This window comes from Petaurus breviceps, unplaced genomic scaffold (genome assembly GCF_028583685.1).
Source record: "Petaurus breviceps papuanus isolate PSGF00001 unplaced genomic scaffold, PetGlider_PUasm1.0 90740, whole genome shotgun sequence".
Classification (NCBI taxonomy): Eukaryota; Metazoa; Chordata; class Mammalia; order Diprotodontia; family Petauridae; genus Petaurus; species Petaurus breviceps.
Window position 1 is genome coordinate 1,958,552 of NW_027187330.1, and position 26,281 is coordinate 1,984,832.

The 26,281-nt window shown below is 41.2% G+C and overlaps 1 protein-coding gene across 1 annotated transcript in view; it reads right to left on the bottom strand.

The window, feature by feature from the left end:
- Nucleotides 1–25,656, bottom strand: part of SLIT1 (slit guidance ligand 1) — a 222,594-nt gene extending 196,938 nt beyond the window's left edge. Inside the window, exons 1-4 of the mRNA XM_069067079.1 lie at nt 25,610–25,656; nt 24,927–24,998; nt 22,730–22,801; nt 17,547–17,618 (exon numbers count right to left, since the gene is read on the bottom strand). Coding sequence (XP_068923180.1) covers nt 17,547–17,618; nt 22,730–22,801; nt 24,927–24,998; nt 25,610–25,656 — 263 coding nt within the window. The remainder of the gene's footprint in view (nt 1–17,546; nt 17,619–22,729; nt 22,802–24,926; nt 24,999–25,609) is intronic.
- Nucleotides 25,657–26,281: the final 625 nt, after the last annotated feature.

Here is a 26,281-nt window from a genome sequence, read left to right on the forward strand (position 1 = left end):
AGTCCTCTTGGTTGGGTTCCTGACAGTCAGAAATGGTTAAATAGGGGATAGATGAGACCTTAAATAGACCAGTCAAATAAAGAAAGACTGATCACTATCCTAGGGTAAGTGGAGGCTGGTCTACCTTGCTCCAGTCTATAAGAAGGTTTTCTTCCTAACTCCCCTATTACTATCAAGGATAACACCACCCTTCCATGACCAAGGCACAAACCAAGCTTGGTCCTTGACCTCTCTTTCTCTTTCCTCCTCCTTTCCTCCCTCCTCTCTCCCTCTCTCTCTCCCTCCCTCCCCTCTCTTTCTTTCTCTCTTCCTCTCTCTCCATCTCTCTCTCTTTCTCTTTCTTTGTCTCCTCTCTCCTCTCCTCTCTCTCTCTGTTTCTGTCTCTGTCTCTCTCTGTCTCTGTCTCTCCTTCCTCCTCCCTCTCTCACTCCCTCCCTCCCCCCTCTCTCTTTCTCTCTCTCTTCTCCTGTCTTTCTCTCTCTCTCCCTCTCCATCTCTCCCTTCTCTCCTTCTCCTCCTCTCTCTCCCTCTCTCTCCTCTCTCTCTTCTTTCTCTGTCTCTCTCTGTGTCTCTCCCTCTCTCTTCCATTCTCTCCATCTCTTTCTCTCTTTGTCTCTGTCTCTCCATCTCTCTCCTCCTCTCTCCATCTTTGTCTCTCTCTGTCTCTCTGTTTCTCTGTCTCTCTCTGTGTCTCTCTCCCTCCTTCCCTCCCTCCCTCCCTCCTCACATCCAATCAGTTGCCAAGTCCTGTTGATTTCACCCTCATAACATCTCTCAGATACACCCCTCTTCCTTCTGACCCCAGCCTAGCTCCAGTCTTCATCATCTCATGCCTGGACTACTACAATAGCCTACTGGAGAGTCTACCTGCCTCAAGTCTCTCCCAACCCCAGTGCCTTCCGCCACTCAGCTGCCAGACAGGTCTTCCCAAAGCATAGGTCTGACTACATCACAATGTACCTTCCACCCCCATTCAATAAACTCCATTGTCACCCTAACTCTTGGATCAAACAAAAACCCCTATTTGGCATTCAGAACCCTTCAGAACCTCTCTGGTCTTCTCACACCCTACAGAATTCCATCTACTCTGTGATTCGGTGACACTGGCCTCCTTGCTGTTCCTCACACAAGGCATTCCTGAATCGGGTCATTTTCACTGACTCCTCCATAACTATTTTATTCTCTCCCTCCTCATCTCTGTCTCCTGGCTTCCTTCACTTCCTTCAGATCCCTAAGATCTCACCTTCTGCATGAAGCCTTTCCTGGTCTTCCTTGATCTCAGTGCCTTCCCTCTGAGATTATCTCCAACTTATCCTGGTACATATTTTTTGCACGTGGTTGTTTCTAATGCTTCCTCCATTAGGCTGTGAAAGCCCAGCTTTTGTGCACTTTGGCTTGGGTGTTTTTTGGCCTTCGTATTCCCAGCACTTCTTACAGTGCCTGGCACAAGGCAAATTTTTAAAAAATGCTTGTTGATTTGACTTTGCTGTCCAGGCTGTGTTCCTAAGACATTTGGATGGATGAAAGTCCATATTGATTGATACTGAACTAAATCCTATTAACCTTGATCCCTTGAGGAAATCACTAACTTATTATATTTATTGTTTAAAAGTTTACAAAGCAGGGGCAGCTAGGTGGCACAGTGAATAGAGCACTGGCCCTGGAGTCAGGAGGACCTGAGTTCAAATCCAGCCTCAGACACTTAACACAAAAACTAGCTATGTGACCTTGGGCAAGTCACTTAACCCCAATTGCCCTACCTTCCCCTCTCCAAAAGGCAAAAATAAAATCTCTTTTAAAAATAAAATTAAAAATAAAAAGTTTACAAAGCACATTCCTCACAACCCTATGAGACAGACTGACCAAATATCAGAGACATGGAAACTGTAACTTGCTAATAGTACAATAGCAAGGAGGTATAACGGCTAGAATCTGAATCCAGATTTCCTAATGCCAAGGTCAGGGTGCTTCCCACTAGACCCTACTGTCCATGGCCAGGAACAAAGGGAAAGAGGTAAGGACAGCTGCAGTCACCATTTGCTTCTGTTTATAGGATTTTTTTTAAATGATTGGATCTCATTATCTCACCCAGGCTAGAAGTGCAGTAGTCTGGTCCTACTCTGATCAGTAGACCATAGCCAGACATGTTGTCCCTCCTTTTAGAATGTGAGCTCCCTGAGAAGAGAGACTACCTTATTTTTCTAACTACCTCCTGCACTTAGCCTGGTGTTTAACACATAGGAAGAGCTTAATAAATACCTTTTCATTCATTCATTCGTTTGTTTGTTCAGCTAAGTCAGGAGAGCCTGAGCTCTGGAAGGTCCCATCAATCTGGAAAGTCTTTAAAAAGAGGCCTAGATATAACCTGTCCGTCTGTCACTGAAGAACCAGCCTAGCTAAATGCAGGGAGGCTTATCAATGGAAGTGTGGCCATCAGCCAATGCTTTCCTTTTGGCAGCAGCAATTTATAACCAATCTGTTAAGGCATGAGGTCACAATCTGCATGGGTAGATGGATAAAATCACAGATCTTCGACATCATGAAACTAATCCTCTCATACGTACGACTCTCTCTGCTCATTCCCATCCCCCTGCATCCTCCACCCTCCCAAAATCTATATTCCAGTATAAATTTGGGGGGTGGCGAGTTTTTGTTGCTTGGGAGTTGGGAGCGGGGAGGTGACTACAAGCTCTGCAACTGAAACAGTTTGACCCTGAATCAAGTTTGTGCATTGTAGCTACAAGAATCAGCTAGTGAATACATTTAATCATTGTATTTAAATTCATCAAGCAACACCTGGCAGCTGGTGATCCCTGATGGGAGGGGAAGCTTGGAATGAGTTCGTCTAGCAGTTAAAGATGCTCGTTCTGCTTAGGGAAAGGAGTCATGTGCCTTCAGACTGCTGTCAAAAAAGGCCTGCTATGGGACGGGAATCCACCTCTAGTTCTACTGTAAAGAAAAAGGGAGGAAGCCCCAGGGCTCTGTGAGCTGATCAGAGATGCGGGCAAGGCCTGGAATACAAAAAAAAAAAAAAGGCTCTCTGCTCCTTTAGAGGCAGGACAGCCTGAATCTATGGAGGAAACGACTAGGTGGGATTGACTTAGAATCACAGAATCACAGAATTATTTAGGGTTTAACTGCACCGTAGAGTTCGCCTACCACAGCTGAGCCTCACATGACATTGGAAATTATTTTGATAAATCAAGTAATTTAAGTGAAAGCTGAAGAGCCAGAGGGAAGGATTCGGCCAACCCCTGATTTAGAGGTAATGGCTTCAACTCCCTGAAAATGATTTTTGCCAAGCTGCCTCTGTATCAATAAAATTACACATTCTTCACCCCTAGAAGGAATTTTTTGTATCCAGTGTATTCTTATTTTTAATATTCAGATTTTTTAGATATTCAGTGTTCTACTCAAAGCTAATAATGAAACCAACATTAGAATAAATGATGATTATTAACAGTAAATTAGGAAGAAAGGTACCAAATTCTACTTGGGTGTTTATTTCCATATTTCTTGCTCCAATTGTGTGCCTTTTAAGAGAATATTACCAATATTGGTTAATATTTATGCTTAGGTGTTTTATTTGATTTTTTTAAAGGAAAACTCATGGCTAAGTGTGATAATTTCTCTATTAGCCACATCTATGGGAAGTCTGGCTGTTCTAATTACAAAGTCATAACCATTCACATGAGTAAACATCTTCACTACAGACCAAGCACCTAAAAGGACATGACTAACCTTCTAAGGGTCAAGTTGGCAAGAATGACAAATGCCATAGACCCAAATTACAATCAGAAAATCCAAAACTCTCGCTCTAAAACCCTGAAGTTCTCTCCCTGGGAACTATGTCTCAAGGTGAACCAGTTTGGCTTTCCTGATGGTCTCTGGCTTTAAACACATAGACACTTGTGCACACATAAGGGAGCAGTCAATTTTTGTAGCTCTCCGTATTCACACCCCAATCAACAAGCCCCATCTCAAGGCAACTAGAACTTTAAACATATCTAACAAAAACTAAAGAGATTCCGTTCTTGGTTCAAAATCAGGGTATGTGAATGATCCCAGTCCTTTGAGGACCTTCTTTACATGATTGCCTTTTCCTCAAGTAAACCCAATAAGAATGGTCCTCTTGCCCCTCCCAACCAGGGGCAGCTACATGGATAAAATCCAGGACTTAGAGTCAGGAAGACCTGAGTTAAAATCCTGCCTTGGATACTTACTTAACTATGTGAACCTGGGAAGGTCACTTAACCTTTTTGTACATCAGGTTCCTCATCTATAAAAATAGAGATAATAAAAGCCCCCACCTCACCAGGTTGTTGTGAGGATCAAATGAGTTGGAAGAGCTTTTCAAACCTTAAAATGCTATATAAATGCTAGGTATTATTATTACTATACTTCATACTAGTCATAAAGTCCAGGGACTCATTCATTTGTCAAAAGAGATTTTAAATGCTTTCATTAACATCATGGCAAGTGTATTCAGGAAAGAATTAGGTGAGGTAGTTAAAAATGTCTAAACCCAGCACTGAACTGGGTTTAAACTATCCTCTAAATCTATTTCCTGGAGCACAAATATCAGTAATACTAAGATATATCAGTGAAAAACAAATGTCTGTTGTCAAAGAGATATCGCTGTACATTGCAGACACGAAGAACACCAGAGGAAAGACTCTGGCCAATTATTAATATCTATTTTAGAGGAAATGATTTAAACATAAACAATTATAGCAAGGAGACATGTGATAATAGATGAAATATGAAAGGAAAATATTATGGGTGTTTAGTCATGGATTTCAAACCTTGATAATCAAACTTTATGTAAGCCTCTCACAGAACATAATTTTCCCTTTTGGTCAATCAAATCTTACAGAGCTGATACATATTTCATGGGATTATTAAATCACATTTACTCTTCATTCTATTTTCTCAAAGTAAAACTTCTGGAAAGAAATTTGTTGAAAATTGCCCTAAAACTGCCTTGCAGCCTTTCATTGAAAGCACCAGTTGATATGGTCAAAAGTTGGAGTTCTCCAAAGATTCTCAGAATGTGTGATGCTTTAGAAAAATTGATGAAAGCAAATAATTATTTAGTTAACATATCAGCAGAATGGTTTACACATAAAATATTCTACAGAAGAAAAAGCTCCAAATGGAGTTACAAAGAGTCAGACATAACTGAAATGACTGAACAACAACCATTATGTGAAAGGCCCCAGGGTAGGCTCTAAAGATACAAAGACAACAACAACAACAAAAAAAAAGTGAGTCTCTGCCTTTGAAGAGATAATATTCTCCTATGTGGGGTAGAGACACCATATATAAACAGTTAAGTATATGCATGATGATTTAATGAGGAAGAAAGCTCCCCTACCCATTTCTGAGTATTACATCTTCCAAAAATGTAGCCAATTACATTTTGATGACTTAATTTTGATTATTCAATCTTTTTTGGAGGGGATGGGAGGGAGCTAGAGAAGCAGATGTTCTCAACACAAGTGATTTCTGAAAAGGGAAGTTTTTGCTGCACACAGTTGCAGTTTTATATCTGACCACCTAGAAACTGGCAGTAAATTCAATTTGCTCCATACTGATTCTTGATCTGTTAATCTGTAAAGATGTAGCATTATACAGAACAAGAGCGGACCTTGGAGTCAGAAGGCCATGGGTTCTAATTCAGACACTGATTAGGTATGTGACCACGGGCAAGTTATTTAGAACCACGGAATCTCAGAAGCAGAAAGAGCCCTAGAGGTCTCCTCATCCAAACTCTAGGGAAGGGAAGAGTCTCCCTCTGCAACATCAATCTATCGACCTCAAGCATCAGTTTCCTCTTCTGTAAAACGAGGGTGGGGCTATGTGCACTGTCTGCCCACCCCACAGGCTTGTTGAGAGGAAAACACTTTGTGAACAGTCACAAGGAATACTTATGTAGTGGCTTATAGTTCTGAAGCAAAGAGTTAACATACATGATCTCATGTGATCCTCATGCTGAAAAGCACTATAGACACTCGAACCACCGTTATTATAAAGCCGAAACCAGTCTTGAGCTTTTTCGTGTGTATTTCTTCTGTTCTCCCCCCACCCCCACTGGATCAGAACCTGTGGTTGCTAATTATTTTGTGTCCCCCTACAGAGATTAATACAGCACACTCCCCTCCCCAACACACACACGCACACGCACATGCATATGTCCATGCACACGCACACACACACGCACACATGCACAAATCTTCATTTGGATATTGACTGACTTCTTCCTGCTGTTCCTTTTTATGGAGCCCTTTTATTCTCCCATCCACATTTGTCAAGTCCTATAGGTTACAAACCCAATCAGTGGCCAACTGAGAATTGGAAATCAAAATTTCTGGCTCACAGTCCGGCACTCTGACCATTAATCCATGCTGTGCTTACTATTCCAGGTCCAGTTTTGCATGCTAAGACTCCAGGCATGGCCGGTACAGAAGCATCATTAGCTACCACTCTGTCTTCTCAGCACAGACCTCCCGTGTCTATCCCAGTGTGACATTCTCGTTCTTCACTATGGGCTTGACGGCAGGCTCAGATTTAATGATTGTAAAGCACTTTGAGAATGCAGAGTGCTACATAATTGCTAAATCATAATTCCCAAATTGTTCTCTGCATGGCTGCTATGTGATTAACAGTCTCCTCTTCGGCTTTTTTTTTCCTTTCTTTTCTTTTTTTTCTTTTTTTTTTTTTGGTTAGCACTGTTCTTAGACAAAAATCTAGCTCTAAAATCATGATAAAGATTAGGCCCCCACAAAAGCTAATTGGAGTTTTGCCTGAAAAAGGACAGCAGTTAAAAGCCCCATGGCATACTACACAAATACTTCAATTGAACAGCATTAAGGAGACTTCATGTCCCTGCCACTGAACTCTCAAGAATAGCCCCTATCTTCAGTAAATGCTTCTAGTAGTAAGATTAGCTAGCAGCCTTGACCCCATACTGCTGACTTCATCCTTTCCATCAGCTATTATCCCCACTGGTACATGAGGGGAAGCATTGGTCCAAGGGAATACTTAATGATTAAAACTGGTGGGAGTGGACTGGAGAGTCAATTTCACCAAGTGTTGAACAGGGAATGGGGAATAGAGAATAACCAGCTTTTCACATATATTTGCTACCTGAAAATACCTCAAACACTAAAGACTTCTTCATTCATGTCATCATCAAAATATAACTGTGAGTTCACTAAGAAAGAGATGAAGTTGTAGGATATAGTGGAGAGAGTATTGGACTTAGAGTCTCAGGACCTGAGCTTAAGTCCCAAGTTGGTCACTTAATACTTGTAGCCTCTATGGCCCTCAGTTTCCTCATCTGTAAAATGAAAGGGGAGGACTAGACAGCCTATAAGGTCCCCTGAAGTTCTAAATATAGGATACTGTGACTGAAATTTGGAGGACAGAAGCAAAGGTGGTGCTTAGGAGAAAGGATAGAAGTCTTAGGTAATTATAAGAAGTTATATGGTTATAAAGAAGGGTTATGGGCAATGACCAGAAAAAGAATCTAGGACCAGGTAGGGTGAGCTGAACAAGAATTTACTAACTCCCCTCTATACCTCTCTGAAATTTATGTCCTCATAAATCATTATCTTATAGCAAACTAGCCTTTATCATATTCCCATCTGCCTTTGATGCCTCTCTTTTGAAGAGAAAACCCAGGAAATAAGAGAGTGGCTATCTTCCTGATATCATGCTCTCAGAGGAGAATACCTCATTATCATGTAGGGAAGCAGGAAGAAAAGCAAAGACAGGGAACCTTGTTTGGCTTTTTTGTTTATCATGAGGCTTTTAAGTGACAAGCATGGGAAATAGCTCTCTTAAGAGGGAAGAAACACCTTAAGAGGGAGAAAAATGAAGGAGAGAGCAGATGGTTATCCTGGGCTCTTTTGGAGTACCATCTCCCTACCCCCACTGCCAAGTTTAACAGTTTTTCCATGTGTGCTTTCCTGGACCAAGGATCATTCCTCAAAGCTGCATAAATGGACAAGGTCCCTATGGAGCTGACTCATTTCCAGTCTTCTCCTACTAAAGGACTTCTAAAATGTAATGGGACCATCTGCTATCAATGGTTGGCTGCCTAAACGGCAGGCCTGTGTGTGGATGGGTTAGCCCTGTGGCATCCTGATGCCATCATGGGAGACGTCACCTTCCTGCCTGCCACTGGTGATTTTCATTGAAGAGAAGAAAGATTCGTTTTTAACAGCTCTTCTTTTCATCAAAGACAATGTCCTCCTGCCTATGTTGGGGGCTGGGAAAAGAGAAGGGGGAGGAATGGGGGGGAAAAAAAAACCTTTGTTCCTCTGTCCAGTTCTGACAGTTTAATTAAACAGAGCTTGAGACAGGGTCGATAAGGTCAGGCATTCTTCAACAGTGCTTCTGCAAAATATCCGATCAGCACCATTTTAACTACTAGGGTCTAGTTAATGAGTTATGCTACTCCTTGCCGTGCAGAGATATAAATAAGGGGAAACAAATACCCTGGGTTGCCCCCCTCCCCAACTCTTTAATCACTAGCCCCTCATCCCTTTCAGACCCTGGCAGGGACAAAAGGTCCATCTGGTCAGGACACACATTGGTTTTATGCTGAAAAAGAAACCCACAGGAAGGCTAAGCCTCCAGAAAAGAAGTCAGCTACCTGTGATCTTCTGGGTGGGGAGGGAGATGTGATTTTGAAGAAGAAGAAGAAAAAGAGCAAAAAAGCTGGAAAAGGAGATTGGAGGGCAAGGAAAGGGAGAGAGTATTAAAGCTGGGAACTGAAGGCACTCAAAGGCACTCAAGGCATTTCTTCTCCCTGTCCCCCTACTCCCTGGCAGATAAATGAGGGTTAGGTTTCAATTAAGTTCTCTACAGTTTAAAGACTTCCAACTTGTCCATCTAACCCTAACCTTAACTCCTATCCAGATAAATAAAAATGATCTGAACATATTGGCAGACCTGACAAGCAGCCACAGCACAAGAGTAGAATGTACAATTATATGGGGCCGATATCCTCTGAATCCAGGCAACCTGTTATGGGGGTGACCACCTCCCACACACCTTCATCTTCCTGCTGAAGAAAAAGGTTCTGCACTAGGTGTCAAATAGAAAAGGGTTCTACCTTCTCTCACTCAAACCTTGCTTTCAAAGCCAAGGTTAAATGATCCATTCTATGAACAAGAAGAAGGAGGAGGAGGAGGAGGAGAAAAGAGGAGGAGAAGGGAAAAAAAGGAAAAAAAAGAAAGATGGGGGAGGAGGAGGAGAAGAAGGAGAACAAGAAGAGAATTAAGGTACTAACCTGCCATGAGAAATTCAGGCAGCTAGAAAAAAATGAGGGATAGGTTTCCTTCAATGAAGGGAGGATGGAAAGAAGGAAGGAAGGAAATTTATTTAGTATCTACTATGTGACAGTTATTTTTTGAGGATGCTGGAGACAAAAAAAAAAAGTGAGACAGTCCATCTTCTTAAGGACCTTACATTCTACTAGAGAAAGTCAAAATATTTAGGGGAGTGATGACCAGAAAAGTAAGATTTTGTCTCTAAAGTAGCAGGAATTATGAGTGGAAGCACAGGGCATCAGAACTGTCACGCCCTTTCCAGAAGCAATGGTAGTTAGTACTGATTTGATTTGATTACTATTCCCAAGGCAAGAGGTTAGGGTGGAGGAATGGGGTAGGAGGGGAATGGAAGGAACAATGGTACTTTATGACAACAAGGAAGATAACAAGATATCCAAAGGTGTCCCAGGTAGATGGATGTGAGGTATGGTCTAGGGTTACATATAGTTCTTAAGGTCAATTTATACTCACTCACCCTGGTCAATCAAGCTTAGCCCAAGGAGGGAGGTTGAAACTGAGTGGATTAACTACCCTAGGGAAGGAAGCAGGGTTTCTGGTCCAGGTGGGGAGTGGAGCAGCAAAAAGGCAAGAAAGATGGTAAGATACCACAAGATGTCCAGGGTGGATGGAATTCTATGCAAATCCCTCCTACTTTGGTGAAGTAAATTTTCCATATTAGTTCACTTCATGGACTCACCAGAAACATACAAGATGGTCCATTTCCCTCTGGAGATGGGAATACTGTTCATGCAGAAATTCCAAGATCATTCCAGGAGTGTGCTAGAGCCAGCTCTAACCCACTTGAGAGACCACTGTTAAATTTTCAGTTCGTGTATTTATACCTCAGAAATCCAAAATCAATACAAATCAAGGCTTGGTTTACTGTTTTGTTGATTGTCTAGACTTAAGAGACTGTTAATGCAAATTAAACTTAAAGGTATGTGTGTATATATACCTCCCTTTGTCAAACATTTACAATCCCTCCTCTCCCTCAAAGGGAGATCATACCCTTACCTGTGGGTGTTCTGGCCCAAAGGAATATAAATTTTGATTGCTGAAACCTAGAAAGATATCTTGGGGTTTACGGGTTTATTTCTTTTTATGGACCATGGCTTAAACCAAAACCACCCTGGCACTCATTGATTGGACAACCACGGGTCCCAGCCCAAGCCTCACTTGGTCATTGTTTGGATTCTGATGGCTCAGAATCAGTGTAAATAGCAATTATTTCTGTTTTGACCAGAAACTCTGGGGTTCTTCCCCTCTCAGACTTATTTTGATTTTTTCTGACTAGGTAAAAGGCCATTCTTTGCCTCAATTTTACCTAGCCTTTATCACTGAATGGGCATTGCCTCGACAAACTGAGACCTGGGAAGGACCTTAGCTTAAAAGGCCAAGGCCTCCCACTACTTTGGGGCCATCTCCAGTAGTCCTGATCTATATCTTGCCACTGAACCCAGATGACTCTAGAAGAGAGAGTGAGGCTGGTGACTTTGCACAGCCCTCCTTCACTTAAACATAATTCACTTGCAAGTTATGGCATCACCTTCGTGATATCAAGGTCCTCTTCAAGAACAAAGGACAAACAACAATAGTCATGCCCCAGATCACCTCCTTGGAATCAGAAGAAAAGATGGGAATATTATAGTCCAACCACTAAGCAGAACTTCCACAGAGACAAGTACCCTTCTTTCCTACACCTATTCACACCACTCCTCCCTAGAAGAGTACTTTTATAATGTAGCTTACCCTACTGACCGCTGGAGGAGTGCCTGAATATTCTCTGGGGCAACCCAATGCTTCCTGACATGTCTTCTGACCTTGACAGTAATCTGATCTTGTCTGTTGGCCACTTCCCATGAAGAAACATATTCATGGGTCCACAGAGTTATATGACACAATCAATCTCACTCCTATGATTCTATGATCTTATTCACATAAATTTACCCTCCAACAATGCAGTTCATAACCCATCCACTCACGCCTATCCTGTGTGACTCTCTTCCATGCTCTATCATTAACTCACCAAAACAGACCCACCCAAAGTGGTGGCACAGTGGATAGGGCGCCAAGTTTGGAGTCAAGAAGACTCCTCTTCCTGAGTTCAAATCCTTCCTCAGTCACTTACTAGCTGTGTGACCTAAGTGACCCAAGTCACTTAACACTCTTTGCCTCGGTTGCCTCATCTGTAAAATGAGCTGGAGAAGGAAATGGTGAACCATTCCAGTATGTTTTCCAAGAAAACTCCAAATGGGGTCAACAAAGAGTTAGACAAGACTGAAAAACAACTTAACAACAATGATCTGTTTGGGCAGAGGGAGGATCCTCCCTGGGAGTTCCCGACAGCAATAAAATCAAAAGTGTAGGGGCAGCTAGGTGGCACAGTGAATAAAGCGCCGGCCCCGGATTCAGGAGGACCTGAGTTTGGTTCTGGCCTCAGACACTTAACACCCACACAAAAAAAAACTAGCCGTGTAACCTGGGCAAGTTACTTAACCCCAATTTCCCTCCAAAAGGCAAAAAAAAAAAAAAAGATATATAATAAAATCAAATCAAAGGTGGGATAAAACAATAACAATAATTGTATATGTATGTAGTGTTTTCAGGTTTGCAAAATGCTGCCTTTACAAATACCCTGTGAGGAAGGTACCATTATCCCCATTTTACAGATGGTAGAAACTGAGTCTGGGAGATGGTAAGTGACTTGGCAAATGTTGATGTGAGATAATGAGATAATGTATGTTCATGTATGTAAAAATGTATGATAATGGATGTATAAATGAGATAATGTATGTTAACTCTCTGCTTCAGAGCCCAGGACTTCTGGCCAAAGTTCAGTGCTCTTCTATCAAGCCACACAGCTTCTCAAGATAAATGTAAAACCTACTGCTTTGGGGAAGAGCTAAAGTCTGAGGTAGATCTGGCCAAATAGGAAGAAACCCCTTAGTCACCAATACACCTCCATAGACAACGTAAGCTTGTTTCAGCCTCACTAAGGGAAGGAGCCTGGCTCTACTCCAAAGCAGCTGCAGCCTCAAGGGAGATCCCCTCCCCACCCCAGTCAATGCCTCACACTAGTGAGACCTGGCAGAGCAGAGCAGGGAGCTCAGCAATGCCCTGGGGCTTGGAAAGCCTTCCACTCTCACCTCCGACCTGCCACACTAACTTGCTTCATGATGCTGGGCAAACTATTTCCTTCACAGAAATTATGAGCTACAATTTCCCTATCTAAAAAAATATAGGGATAAAATAACCCACTTTGTAAGAGCCAGCTAAAAACAAAGGAACCACATGGATAAAGCACAATCGGAATCCAGGGTTATTATTCATAAGGATACTGAAAACAGGACCCCCCCACTCAGATTTTTCTGGGACTGCCCTCTATCTCCCAAGTCCATTTTCATCCTGATTTAGTGAAATCGCTGAAGTACCAAGGTACGTCTTTCACACCAGAGAAGAAATGAAGAAGCATTCGAGTCATTTCAAAGCAGGAGAAAAGTCAACAAAAGGGTCCCCAGCAGAGCGAACAAATGTCCAGGAAACAAATCTTGGCAGATAAATGCCCAAGGAAAAGTTAACCAGACCATTCTGGGATGCTTCAGCTTCACTGGGTTGAAAAAAGTTAAGTTGGACAAATAGAAATCCCCATCATGGGGCTATTGACCTTTCTAAGGAAAACACCCACAATTCCCAGGCAAAGTGATTACATGAATCTCAAACTCACTAAAGCAGCTAGGTGATACAGAGAATAGAGCACTGGGCCTGGAGTCAGGAAGACCTGAATTTACTAGCTGGGTGCCCCCAGGCAAGTCACTTCACCCTGTTTGCCTCAGTTTCTCTCCTCTGTAAAATGAGTCAAAGAAGGAAATGGCAAACCACTCCAGGATCTCTGCCAAGAAAACCCCAAATGGGGTCATGAAGAGTCGGGCATGATGAAACAAATGAACAAGAACAGAATTTCATGCTTTATAGGAGGCATGGCATAGAAGAATAGACCCCCCAAAAAATCCAGATTCCATCTAATAACACAAAGATATAGGGCATACAATCAAAAGCAAACTGTGAGCCATATAAGCTGATAAGTTTGGAAACAATGCCCTACAGGCTAAAGAAACTGTATTTAGGCCAGTCTACTGATTTGACACTTGTCACATGATGCTTTATATTGCCAATTATCCTTTTACGTATTCTTCTAAGTATGTCATCTCAGTAAGCACAGAAACAAGGGTGTGCTCAGCAAATAGAATTGGACATTTATTGAGTAGGCATTAAAGAAATATCTTTGTGTTGTTGATAATAAAAATATGACAATAACAATAATTGAGGGAATGGCATGACCTGACTTTGAATATTTCTCTCAGGATTCGAGCTGGAAGAAACCCATCTTGTCCAATCTCCTAATTTCACAAATTAGGAAACTGAGGCCCAGATTGGTTAAAAGACTCACCAAAGGTCACACCAAGTAGTAAGTTGGCAGAGCTATGATCAAACCCACATTCCCTGATTCCAAACACAGTGCCCTTTCCATTACATCAGACTATATTACTAGGTGAAGTGTCTTCATGGTCAACAATGCTTTAGGAAGCAGAAATAGGATAGAGATGCCCATGAGGAAGAGAGTCACTAGACCCACTCTGAAGAATGGCACATGACTGAGAATCTCACTTAAAGGATTTGTGGAGGCCATGGGGAATTTTGCAGGAACCTTCCTAGAGTGCATAATGCTTGTCTTTCTGCTAAGTAATCACTATGTATTTTCAAAGTACAGGCTGGTCTTGCTCCTAGAAGAGCAGGTAAGAGGACGGTGTCTCTATTCTCCAGATTATCAGACAAAAAAATTAATTATTCTTTGAAAAGAATGACAGAATTACAAACAAGGAAGAAAAAAAAACGTGCAAAGAAGAAGAAGGAAGTTCTAACCTGGGTCAGGAGGTTGTAAAATAGATTATGACACCAAAGAGAATGGGGAAAAAGATGACTCCATTTTAGCATTTGTGATAGAGGAAAGACAGGAATAATCCAGTCTACACTGTAGATTTCAAAGGGTTGATTCCTATGGCCTAAAATTCCTCATGAATAAGTTACCCCAAGAAGAATGGGAAGCTCTCCAAAATGAAATTCTGAGGCCACAAACAGAAACAATTGCAAGGAAGAAGAAAAGGCAGAGTCTGTCTAAAGAATGCAGATGGACAGAGAACTCATCAGCCAACTTAAACTTTTAAGATATGCATTAAAGATGAAGTCAAGGGCAGGTAATAGAGGATAACTACAAAGAAAGGCACAGACTTCCATGTGTCAAAAGCTCGGTTTGTGGAGACTGGTGGTGAATATTAAGGACAACAAAAAGCTTTTTCTTTAGCTACATTAGATAAAGGGGATCAAAAAGGGGACAAAACAGGACAGAGCCACTGCTTGGGGTGATTAGATGGTGATAACAGATGATGACAAAAGGTGGAACTACTCAACTCTTATATTGAGAATTCTGTGTTCTCTGAGAGTAATATGAATAGCTAGCATTTATGTAGGGCTTTAAGGCTTATGAAGCACTTTACAAATATCTCATGAGTGATCTCTGGACTGGAAAGGAGAAAACGAATAACTTCGAAAGCCACAAGCTCTAATCAATGCAATAACCAACTGTGATTCCAAAGAATGAATGGTGAAGCACACTGCTCAATCCCCAACCCCTCCTCACAAAGAGGTGACTGGACTCTGTCCATCAGAGAATGAGACCTGGATTTTTTATAGACACAGTCAAGGAGGGTTTGCTTTGCTTGGTACTGCATATTTGTTACAAGAGTTTCTTTTTTTTTTCAGTGATAGGAGAAGGGAATGGGAAGGAGATTTTTGTCAACTAGAAAAAAAAACTAACTAAAAAATTTTTTTCAAAATAAAGGTTAAGAGAGTTGAAACTTAAGGAAGTAGAAATCATACACTTGACTACAAATCTTATCCCAAGGAACTAAAAGACACAGTAAACATGATTATCTCTTAAAGATCTTGAAGAACAGGAGAAGGGCTGCAGATGTGAAGTTCAAATATTTTTTTTTAAAGGGACAAAAATGAGAAGTCTGCAGACCATAGGCAGGTGAGCTCAACTTCAATTACTGGCAACATTCTAGGACACACTAATAAAAGAGATGGTTTGGGACCAGCCAGAAAAGGAAGTAGTGAGCTAGCACGGCTTCATCAAGAGCTCATGCCTGACCAACCCCACTTCCTTTTTTGTCAGGGTTACTATTCAGGGAGTTCAAGGGAATGCTGTAGACACAGTTTACCCAGATATTAGCAAAACATCCAACAAAGCCTACCATGCAGTTCTTGTAGACAAAATGGAAAGATGTGGGCTAAACAATTATACTATTAGTAGAATCATGTGTAAAATGAGAATTATAATTGCACCTTCTTCGTAGGGTTGTCATGAAGAACAGATGAAATGACAAATACAAAGCTCACCCTGTAAACTTCAAAGCCCTATATAAATGCTAACTATTGTAATTGCTGTTGTTATTCGGGAACTGGTGAATGGCCAAACTCCAAATGTAGTCAGTCAATGAAGAAGCGTTTATTAACTACCTACAACGTGCCAGGTACCGAGCTAAGCGCTGAGAACACCAAAAAAAAGTAAAAGCCTGTCTCCATTTTCAAAGAGCTCAGTCTAATAAGTTAGACAACACTGATATCAATTTAGAGGGCTCCAGGAATCTGTTGGTCCTGTGCTATTTGACATTTTAATCAGTATCTTAGATAAAGGAAGAGATGACATGCTTGTTAAATTTGCAAGTGGCACAGAGCTGCAGAAGGATAGCTGGCACTCTGAATGACGGGACTGGAAAAGCTCTTGACAAGTGAGGCTGGTGGGCTGATCATAATAAGATGGAATTAAGGATCAGAGGTCTAGAATTGGTAGGAACCTTAAAGGGTCCAACTCTCTGGACTAGATCTTACAGATGAGGAAACTGACACACAGAAAGGTGAAGTAACTTCCCAAGGTCACACAGGTAGCAAATATCTGGGTTTGGATTTGAATTCGGGTTCTATGACTCCCTTATCAACTCCTTCTCTTGACAACCTGGCTAGGTATCACAGTGGAAAGCAGGATACTGGAGGGTCTCAGTTAAAATCCTGCCTCGAATACTCACTAGCTGTGTGACCCTAGACAAATCATTTATCTTCTCTGTACCTCAGTTTCCTCATCTGTAAAATGGAGATAATAATAGCACCTAAGTCCCAAGAAGATTCAATGAGATAATAAGCACTTTGCAAACCTTGAGGTGCTAGACGAATGCTGACTTTTGTTCCTTCCAGACTTAGTTCAACTGCCAAATCTTCCCTAATCTCATCTCATTTCACTTCCTACTCTTCTTTTAATACAAATTAGAACATCAACCAATAATCTGTGTTGATCACCCCTTTTAATTTCCTTACTATTTCTCCCCTTATATTTGTATTATTTCCATTGTATTTTCTCTCAAATATCCTCAGAGTTAACACAATGTGTTACACATAGCAAATGCCTATGAATGCCTGGTAGGAAAGGATTAAAACATAAATAGGTCAAAGAAGGGCTTAGATAAAGCTACAGATGATAGAATCTATGCAAAAACACTAAGGATCTATGATACTGTCCCAGTCAGGAACTCCTTTTTCCCAGATCAGATCCCAACTCCAAGTCTTAGGGAGTTGCCCAAGACACAGAAAGATTAAGTGACTTTCCCAGGGTCACAAAGATACTCTCAGAGGCAGAATTTGGACCCAGGTCTTCCTGACTTGAAGACCCAGATTCATAACAGGACATAAAGGGAAGTTAAGGGTATTTGGCTATTACAAGTCCGACCCATTAAAGCTGATATCATTGAAGACAAGCACACACTCTCATAATGCTCGCCTTACTTCTTCTATCATAGCCAGGGCGACTAGGAAAGAAGACCATGATCCCTCCTAAGAAGGAGGGATCATGACCTAACCCAAAACAGCAATTGGGTTCTTATGATAAAATAATATTTGGGTGTACTGTTCTTATGAAAAGTCTGACCCTTGGATTCCATGAGTGTTTCTGACCAGGTGAGAGGCAAGCTAATGCAGGCAGTTCTAAGAAGAGCTTCTGCAAATGCAATCCTCATTGACTCCCCAACGCTCCCCACTTATGCTGCCAAGAATGGCAAGAACAGAAGAATGTTCTAAAGATGAAAAAAGGCTACTCACAGTCTTGAAAGCGCCTGGTTATTCTGGAACAGTAGTTCTGGTAACAAGTGCAGATGGTTCCGGTTCAGTCGTCTGGAGAAAAGAAAAGAAAAAATTAAAATAATTTAGTTTTTAGAGAAAAAGAAGAAATTTGCTTCACAGTAGAATGTTGAATTATCTCAACTCTTCCTAATAATGGACTTACGTATATGTCCATGTACATACACACACACACACACACACACACACACACACACCACTGCTGATGTTATTCATTTTAGCATCTTATATCCTGTAGTGATTATGTCATGAGGTACTAAAGAAAACCAACCACTCAACTGGCATCAGTCCAGTAAAAGAAAAGGTAGTTACCTCTGGCTCTCAGCTGGACACTCTCAGAAAATGTGAATGTCAGAATCAGGATCCAAATAGGAGCAGTGTTGGTCACATCATTTTCTTGACCTCATAATCACTTGAGGGAGAATAGTATAATGGAGGTGAATTGGAATTCCTCAGTAACCAGCCAAACTTCAGGACTTTACTGACCCCTTCCTTGACCATTAGGCAGGACCAAGAATTCAGCATCTGCCCTGCTATCAGGTACAATCTCCAACTCCAACCCACCCCCAACATATACACTTTTTCACCTCTTGCTCAGGGATTCATGATAAAATAAGTGCTACCATTACTATGCCATTTTTCTGTGACTCCATGAAGAATTCCCATGAATCACTTCTAGGCTTAAGTTCCTTTCCCTGGCCATAACTCTAAATTTCTTCCTACCCATATCACCTATGCCCTTATCCCACTCTACCCAAACCTACCTTTACACCTTCTGGAACTCCCAACCAAATGTTAACAAACTGCCCTTCATATTGGATATGTACCGTATAAATGCCAGGTCCTATTATTAACTGAAACCCCAAGATCTTAAACCCTAAACCTCTATCAATTCAGATAACCAAGCTGCCAAAAACAACCTACACAGACTCACTTAAATTTGTGCAATTAGTTAGAAACAAGAAGGAAGGAAGGGAATTTAGGGCATATGTTCAAAAACTTACAAGTCTACTTTTAGCAGTCCATTTAAATGACACTCATTTGTCATAGCATTTTTAAATGGGTCATCTTATATAAAGTTTTAATTTATCTGGAAAAATTACCAATATAGTTACAGTTTTCCCATGGGGCAAGGAAGAAACCCTGAGTTCTATAAATATAACCTGACTAGGAAAGATAATCCAGGAGAGGAAAGCAGTATACTGTGAAAGAACATGAAACTGGGAGTCCAGAGGCCTGGATTCTACTCCCAGCTCACTCACTTACTAGCTGTGTAACCTTGATTCAAACAAGGAAGCAAGCAAGCATTTATTAAACCTTTACTGTGTGCTAGAAACTCAGATAAGCATTGGTGATACAAAGATAAGAGTGAAACAGTCTCTTTCCTTAAGAAGCTTATATTCTAAGAGAGGAGACAATGTGTACATATATCTACATATATATGTAGACTATATAAAAAATTAGCACAAGGGAATTTTAAGAGGGAGGTCTCTATCAGCTAAGGAGAATCAGGAAAGGCTTCATGGAGGAGATATAAGCTGGATCAAGTCACATTCCTTTCCTGGCTCTCAGTTTCCTCCTCTATAAAATGAAGGGGGCTAGATTATCTCTAAGGGTCCCTTCTGACTCTAATATCCTATGATTCCATCAGTAATTTTGAACTAGATCTTGAGAGGTTTGGATTCTGCCTTCCCTTTCTCAATTAATTTCATGAAAACTTGTTACCTGCCCACATCTCAGCTTAAGAGATGCATGTTTTCATGTACAGGGACATCCCCTCTACTAATTTGTATCATGACCATGCTTTGCCTTGGCAGACAATCTCTATGAATTCTATGGCCAAAAATACTCATTTTCCTGTGGCCAAACTTCTGGTAGAAAAGCTCCTATGAATTTAGCCAGACAGGTCCCCAGAAGACAGACATGTAGACTGTCACTCTGTCCTACTCAAAATCTTTCCAGTTTGGGAAAACCTACCAGAGTTTGTATTCTGCCAGCATAGCCTTTGATTATCCTGGATCACCACCATCTCACGATGAAGCATTAAAGCAGGATTTTTAGTGGAGGATCGTTTCTCCATGATTGAGATTTTTTAAATTCTTCACATTATACTTACAAAAGAGGATAATACAATGAACAACCCAACAGAACTGAAATTGTTCCAAGGGAGGCAACTAAAATAATAGAAAGGCATGAAGAAGCTGCCCTCTGAGAATCATCTTCAAGATAGATATACTTTCCTGTTTGGAAAGATGAAGATGAGAGTGTTCATGGCTGAAGTCTATAAAATCATGATTATAGATTGGGGGAATATAGGCTTATTCATGACACCCCAGTACACTAAAGCTATGGGCATCCCCTGAACCTTAATTGCAGTTTAAAGGCAAATAAATACCCACAAAAGGATCTCAGAAAGCACCACTTTATAACATGGACAATAAACTAGGATTTGTTTTCTTGAGAATTAAAAGAGGCTGATTTAAAAAGATACAAAACAAGCTGGAAAGATGAGTGGAAACCAGTCTCCTGATTTATGACATTCAACAAGTGTCCTTCCTTGGCTTGAACCAGACAAATTCTAAAGTTCTGTGATCCTGATTCTACAATAGATACATAACAGACAAATAAAGAAAGTCTGGGATATATGAGGTGCATTCCTAACTTTTTCAGGTTGATTTCATTGAAGTCAGTCACCACCTCTGAAAAAAAAAATGCCTCTTGGTAATCATTATCAAAAGCAGAATACTGAGCTTGACCTAATATGGTATTTATGTTCTTTTGATTTAAAAAAAAACTAAGATTTCTTGATGCCTTTTGTCTTTATATCATAGCTACTTCCAGACATAGCCCCCAGCACCATCAAGTGAGCTCTCTCTTACAACAGAGAGAAATAATTAGACAATATCAATCACCCCAGTAATCACATCTGACCATACATGCAACATTCCTCACCTGTAGTCTACCACCTCTCTATTGAAAGGAGGGTGAGGGGAGGCTAAGTGGTGCAGTGAATAGAGCACTGGCCCTGGAGTCAGGAGGACCTGAGTTCAAATCCAGCCTTAACACTTACTAGCCCTGTGACCTTGGACAAGTCACAACCCCAATTGCCCTCCAAAAAGAAAAAAAAGCAGGAAAAAAAAAAGAAAAGGAAGGAAGGAGGTATTTCCACATCTCCTTATCGGACACCAAGATTAATCATTATAATTATCAGCTTTTACTTTCATTTTAATGTCCTCTTTATTTTCATTGTCATAATTGTTGTATACTTTGTCCCCTAGGATCTATTTATTTCACTCTGCATCAATTCGAACAACTCTTCCCATGTTTCTCTTACTTGAGAAGTTCTATCCTAGTCACTAGACTGCACAGGCTGACAGAACCTGACATCTCCAGAAATAAGGATCAAATGTTTTGTGATTCAAAGAATCATTTAAATCCATGTAAGTGTTAATTAAGTCCTATTAAAAAATTCAACACTAAGTTAAGTGCCATAGAGTATACTAAACTGTAAAAGATGGCCCTGGACTCAAATTCAATTCAACAAGCATTTATCAAGTTCCTACTACATGGCAAGCATGACTTGGCTCAAGGAATTTCTCATATAGTTTGAGCTACAGAACTCCAAAACAGTATTAGAATATGTGAACAATTGAGAACATTCAAAAACATTTTTCTTAATTCCTTTCAGCAACCACAAAATCATATGACCATTGGCAACTGGTTGACCTTAGGGCTGTAATCAACCCATAATCAACTCCAGGAAAATAACCTGTCATCAGCTACACAAGGCAGGTCAGAACCTCTACCCTAGGGATCACAAAGGCCCAGTCCAGCACAGATGTTATATTTACGGCTATCCCTTCCTACCTGATTCAGTAAAAGGGTTTGTTAAAAATAGATCTTTCTAAACCTCAAAACAATAAGAAAAGGAAGCTTCAAGCCCTTTAGCCATTATATAGTAACTGATAACATAGTATTTCATTTTCTAGTAGCTTCTTCCTCCACTCATAATGCCTTTTTTCTCGCACAATCCCTAAAAAATAGAGACCAGACTATGATTCTTATTTTCAAATGGGAGAACTCTGGCTCAGAGATGTGAAATGATTTGTCTGGTGCCACACAACTAATACAAAAAGAATTAAAGCATCTCCTCTTCCTCAATACAAACACACACACACACACACACAAACACACACTGAATAGTTTCTTCCTCCAGATTTCTCTTTCGTGTCACTTTCTCTTTTTAAAAAGGTGAATTTAGCCATAATCCTAAATATTCTTAGATCAGAACAGTGAAGAGAAAAGCTGGAAAGGACAAAAGAGAAGAGTCCTCAGTGCACCCACTGGCAGTCCATCCACCGCATACCATATCAGGAGGTGACTGAAAACAAAATCCATCTCTCTCCTATCAAGTCTCTGGTTTATTGGACTCTCAAATATTTTGGAAGACATTTGTTGAGGGTTGTTTTCTTCTAGCCACCCTCCTGCTCAAATCTAACCAGAGCCATAACCATACTGGCAGTCTCCAGCGATCTGAAGTCATTGTCCCATTTGATGATACATAGGACCCACCTGGACAGCCTACCTCCCCACTGCTATAGTAGCTTAAGAGATGGTTAAGGAAACTACTCAACAAAAATCTGAAGACTCTTCAATGTCCCCACTGCTGCCCCCGCTTTTCAGAGAAGCAAGGCACAAGTTCCCTCCAGGCTACTTTTACCTGCCAAAGACCTCTTTATTGAACCAGTGACAAGGTAGGCAGAAGAAGACACATACAGGGTCAGTCAATGTTCTTACATCCTCCATCACTGCCTGGCTGAGCTGTCAATCAGCATCGTGGCAAACAGCAAGGATATAATAGCCAATTAAAACCATTGCTGTATGACTCGATGCTAACTGTCAGCTAAGTCATTATCAATTGTGAGGAGAGAAATGTATTTGGAAATGACAGCAATGTATTTTAAAGCACATCAATAAAACATTAAACAAAACTGGTGGGAAGAAGGAAAAGGAATGGTTTCCTCTTGTTATATTTTTTTACAAGCTGCAGAAATATGGCTGGGACACCATGAGTAAAAAATTAATGCATGGAGTCCTGTGTACATTCAATTTCTCCCCCATCCCTGGGCCCTGTGGATACTCACAGTCTCTCCAGCTCCCTCATGTCATCAAAAGCTCCTCGCTCCACTGCTCCAATCTGATTTTCCATCAGTTGTCTGGTGAGGCAAAGAAACAAAGGCTGCTCTAGGTCAAGGACTCCAAGAAACAGGAGGCAAATTCAGACCAACATACTCAGTGAAGGAATGATAAAGAAAGTACACAACCCAGGGGTATCCTATTAAGACCCTTCTTGAGTGGATGAGATTTCCTTCAAGTCTGGTGAATTCAACAATGAAGGCTTCTTCCCAGAACCAGACCCCACTACATAAATGCCTCCTCCCCTCCCCAGGCCTGCCTCATAGGAAATGGGCACTCCTATGGCATAGGGCCATGCATCCACCAAGACACCAGATCATCTTTCCAAAAACACAGCAAGGGAAAACCCTAGATTAGTCAGCAGTGAGCATAGGACATGGGTCTATCAGGCCCTGGCATCAATGTCCATCCCAGCAAAGCCTCCAGCACCAACCCAGAGGGCACATGTCCAGGCAACAGAACAGAAAGTACAGCATGCTGCAAGTGGGTAAAGGACCATGCCAACTGGGCAGAGCTTACGAGGGCAGAAAATGCACTGGCAGCTGGCAAACATCGCACAACCCTCCCACTGCCCCCATCTGCTTTGGATGAAAATGAAACACCTCCGCCAAATCATCACTACCCATACACAAGCTCTTGGTTTTGTTCTTTATTTTCCCCATGCCCTCCCCCATCATGTGTCTCCCTATGTCCCAAATTAAAGGATGCAAGGATTTCAAGACAATGATGAACAACAGCATCTTTGCACTTGGTGCAAAGTTTAACAGATCTCCTGCCTTTCTACTACCTCCTACTGCCATGTTAATAAAGGAGTAGGAGAAATGGAGGATGGGCCCATGGTCTCCTACAACTTAGCTTCTCCTTTCCTTGCCCTCTCCCTTACTCCCGTGATTTAATCTGAAGCAGTTAGGTGGCTCAGTGGAAAGAACACTGGGCTTGGAGTCAGGAAAACTTATATTCAAATCCTAGATCAGATATTTACTAGCTGTGTGACCCTGGTCAAATGAGCTTAATTTCTGCCTGCCTTAGTTTCCTCATCTGTAAAATGAAGCAGACTCCCTAAAAGCTGTAAATCCACAATCCTGTGATCTTATGCTGTTCAGCTTGGCTCCCCATGCTCCCAAACAAATTTGTGCCTGGCTTTAGTTGTCCCCATTTACAACTGTTTGGCTGTGTCAGACATCTGTCACTATAGTGATTCAAAAATACATCACACCTGGTCTCTATTGTTCCTGAATTAGAGATATAACTGGTCAATCTTATGGAGCTCACAGAGTCAAAGAATGTCATAAGGGACCTTCATTGTTATCTAACATCATAGGTCTCAACCTGGAAGGAACTTCAGAAGCCATCTGCTCCAAATCCCCTCCATTTTACAAATAAGGAGATGGAAGAGCAAAGAAATTGAGTGATTTGCCCAAGGTCACACAAGTAGTAGACATCAGAGGGGAGTCTTCTGAATCTTGACCACTCTATCACAATGACTCATCGGATCATAGATTTAGGACCTTAGATGTTTATTATCTCACAGGTCCCTAGACATAGAGTGGGGGGGGGGGGGTCTCTGAAGCCATCTAGCCCAATCCCTTCATTTTATATAGAGAATCTAAGGGAATGTACCTTTCCAAAGGTCACACACACAGTGAGTTAGTAATAGATTAGGACTAGAAACTAGGTATCCTGACTCTCAGGCCAGGATTCTTTTAAAGGGCATTGACTGAAGCCCCTATAACATATAATTTCTAGTCCCTGATGTAGGATAAGATGAAGAAAATAGCTACTGGGGTTTGGAGGCATCAGAGGCACAAATACATATGTATAAATATATATATATATATATATATATATATATATATATATATATATACACATACATATTTTTCTCCATTTCCCCATCTCATTGCCTTGACAGTAAGCCCTTTGGAAAGGCCCACCTTGTAAGCCACATTAGAACAGCTCCTCTCCTTCTTAGCTCTCTGCTGATCTGGGCCAGGACCCAGCCCCTAACCGGACATCCTCCAATCTCACTTCTATGACTAAAGTTGACCCTGATAGTCCTACTGTAGCAAAAGCACTGAGGACAGGTTGGGAAATAGAGAAAGGGGCAGGAGACTCGAGAGGAAGACAAAGAAAGGAAACACTCACAACACTCGAAGCTGCTTCAGGCCTGCAAAGTCGTTCTTGTGGATCCGAGTGATGTTGTTTCCATTGAGTTCCCTGGGGGAGCAAAGAAGAAAGAACATTGGGTGAGCAGACTAGAGTGAGGACAGACTACATGAGCTTTTCTCCAGATACATACTGCCCAACTTAGGCCGGCCATCTGTTAAATAGGACACTATGTTTCCCAACTGATATACCTGAAGACACAAATGTATCACACAGCCTTATGTGGTATTTCATGAGTTTTCTTTGCATCTCCCTGTCTCTGTTCATTTCCTTCTCTAAATCTTCCTTCACGTAGGGCCCCAAATAGTGATTCTAAGGCAGAGTTCTCCCCAGCTCAAAAATTTTCAATAGTTCCCTCCTATCCAAAAAATAAAACTCAATATCCTTAGGCTGATATTTAAGGTCTTCCACAACCCACCTTTGGCTAACTTCCAGCCCTATTTCATATTCCTCATTTTCATGTACTCTGTGTCCAGTCAAATTGGACTACTAGCTGTTCCCTGAACTTGACATGCCATCCCTTGCCTGTGTGCATTTGGTAAATGTCCCTTATATCTAGAATAAGTAAGACTTCTCCTCTACCTTCTAGAACTCTGTCTCCACAAGTCACTGTCCCACTTAACCAAGTTCATTTGGTGACAGTGGCCTGTAAATAACGGTACTTTCTTCCTGCTATGTTTTTCCATTGGTTCTGAGTGGATGGATACATTGTGGTGGAAAGAATTTTTGACTTGGACTCAGTGTGTGACCTTGGACAAATCATATCACTTTTCTGAACTCTAGCTTCCTCATCTGTGAAATGGGGGTGATGATAGATATAGTACTTATCTCCTAAAGTTGTTACAAGGATCAAATGAAATAATGTATGTAAAGTACTTTGCAAATTTTAAAGAGCTATAAAAATATCAGTTATTATTATTATTACTACCTGTCCTTTCTTTCAGACCAATTTAGATCTGGGGCAGTTAGGTGGTGCAGTGGATAAGGCACTGGGCTTGGAGTCAGGAAGACTTATCTCCATGAGTTCAAATCCAGCCTCAAGCACTTACTAGCTGTGTGATCCTGGGCAAATCACTTAACCCTGTTTACCTCAGTTTTCTCTTCTATAAAATGAGCCAGAGAAGGAAATGGCAAACAATTACAGTATCTTTGCTGAGAAAACCCCAAATGAACTCTAGAAGAATTGGACATTACTGAACAACAACCATAACCACAAGATAATCTACCTCACACTGATGTTGTGATGTTCAAATGATGTTGTGATGCCCAAATAATGTATGTTAACAGCTTTGCAAAATTTAAGTACAATAAAAATGTCAGCTTTAATTGTTAAG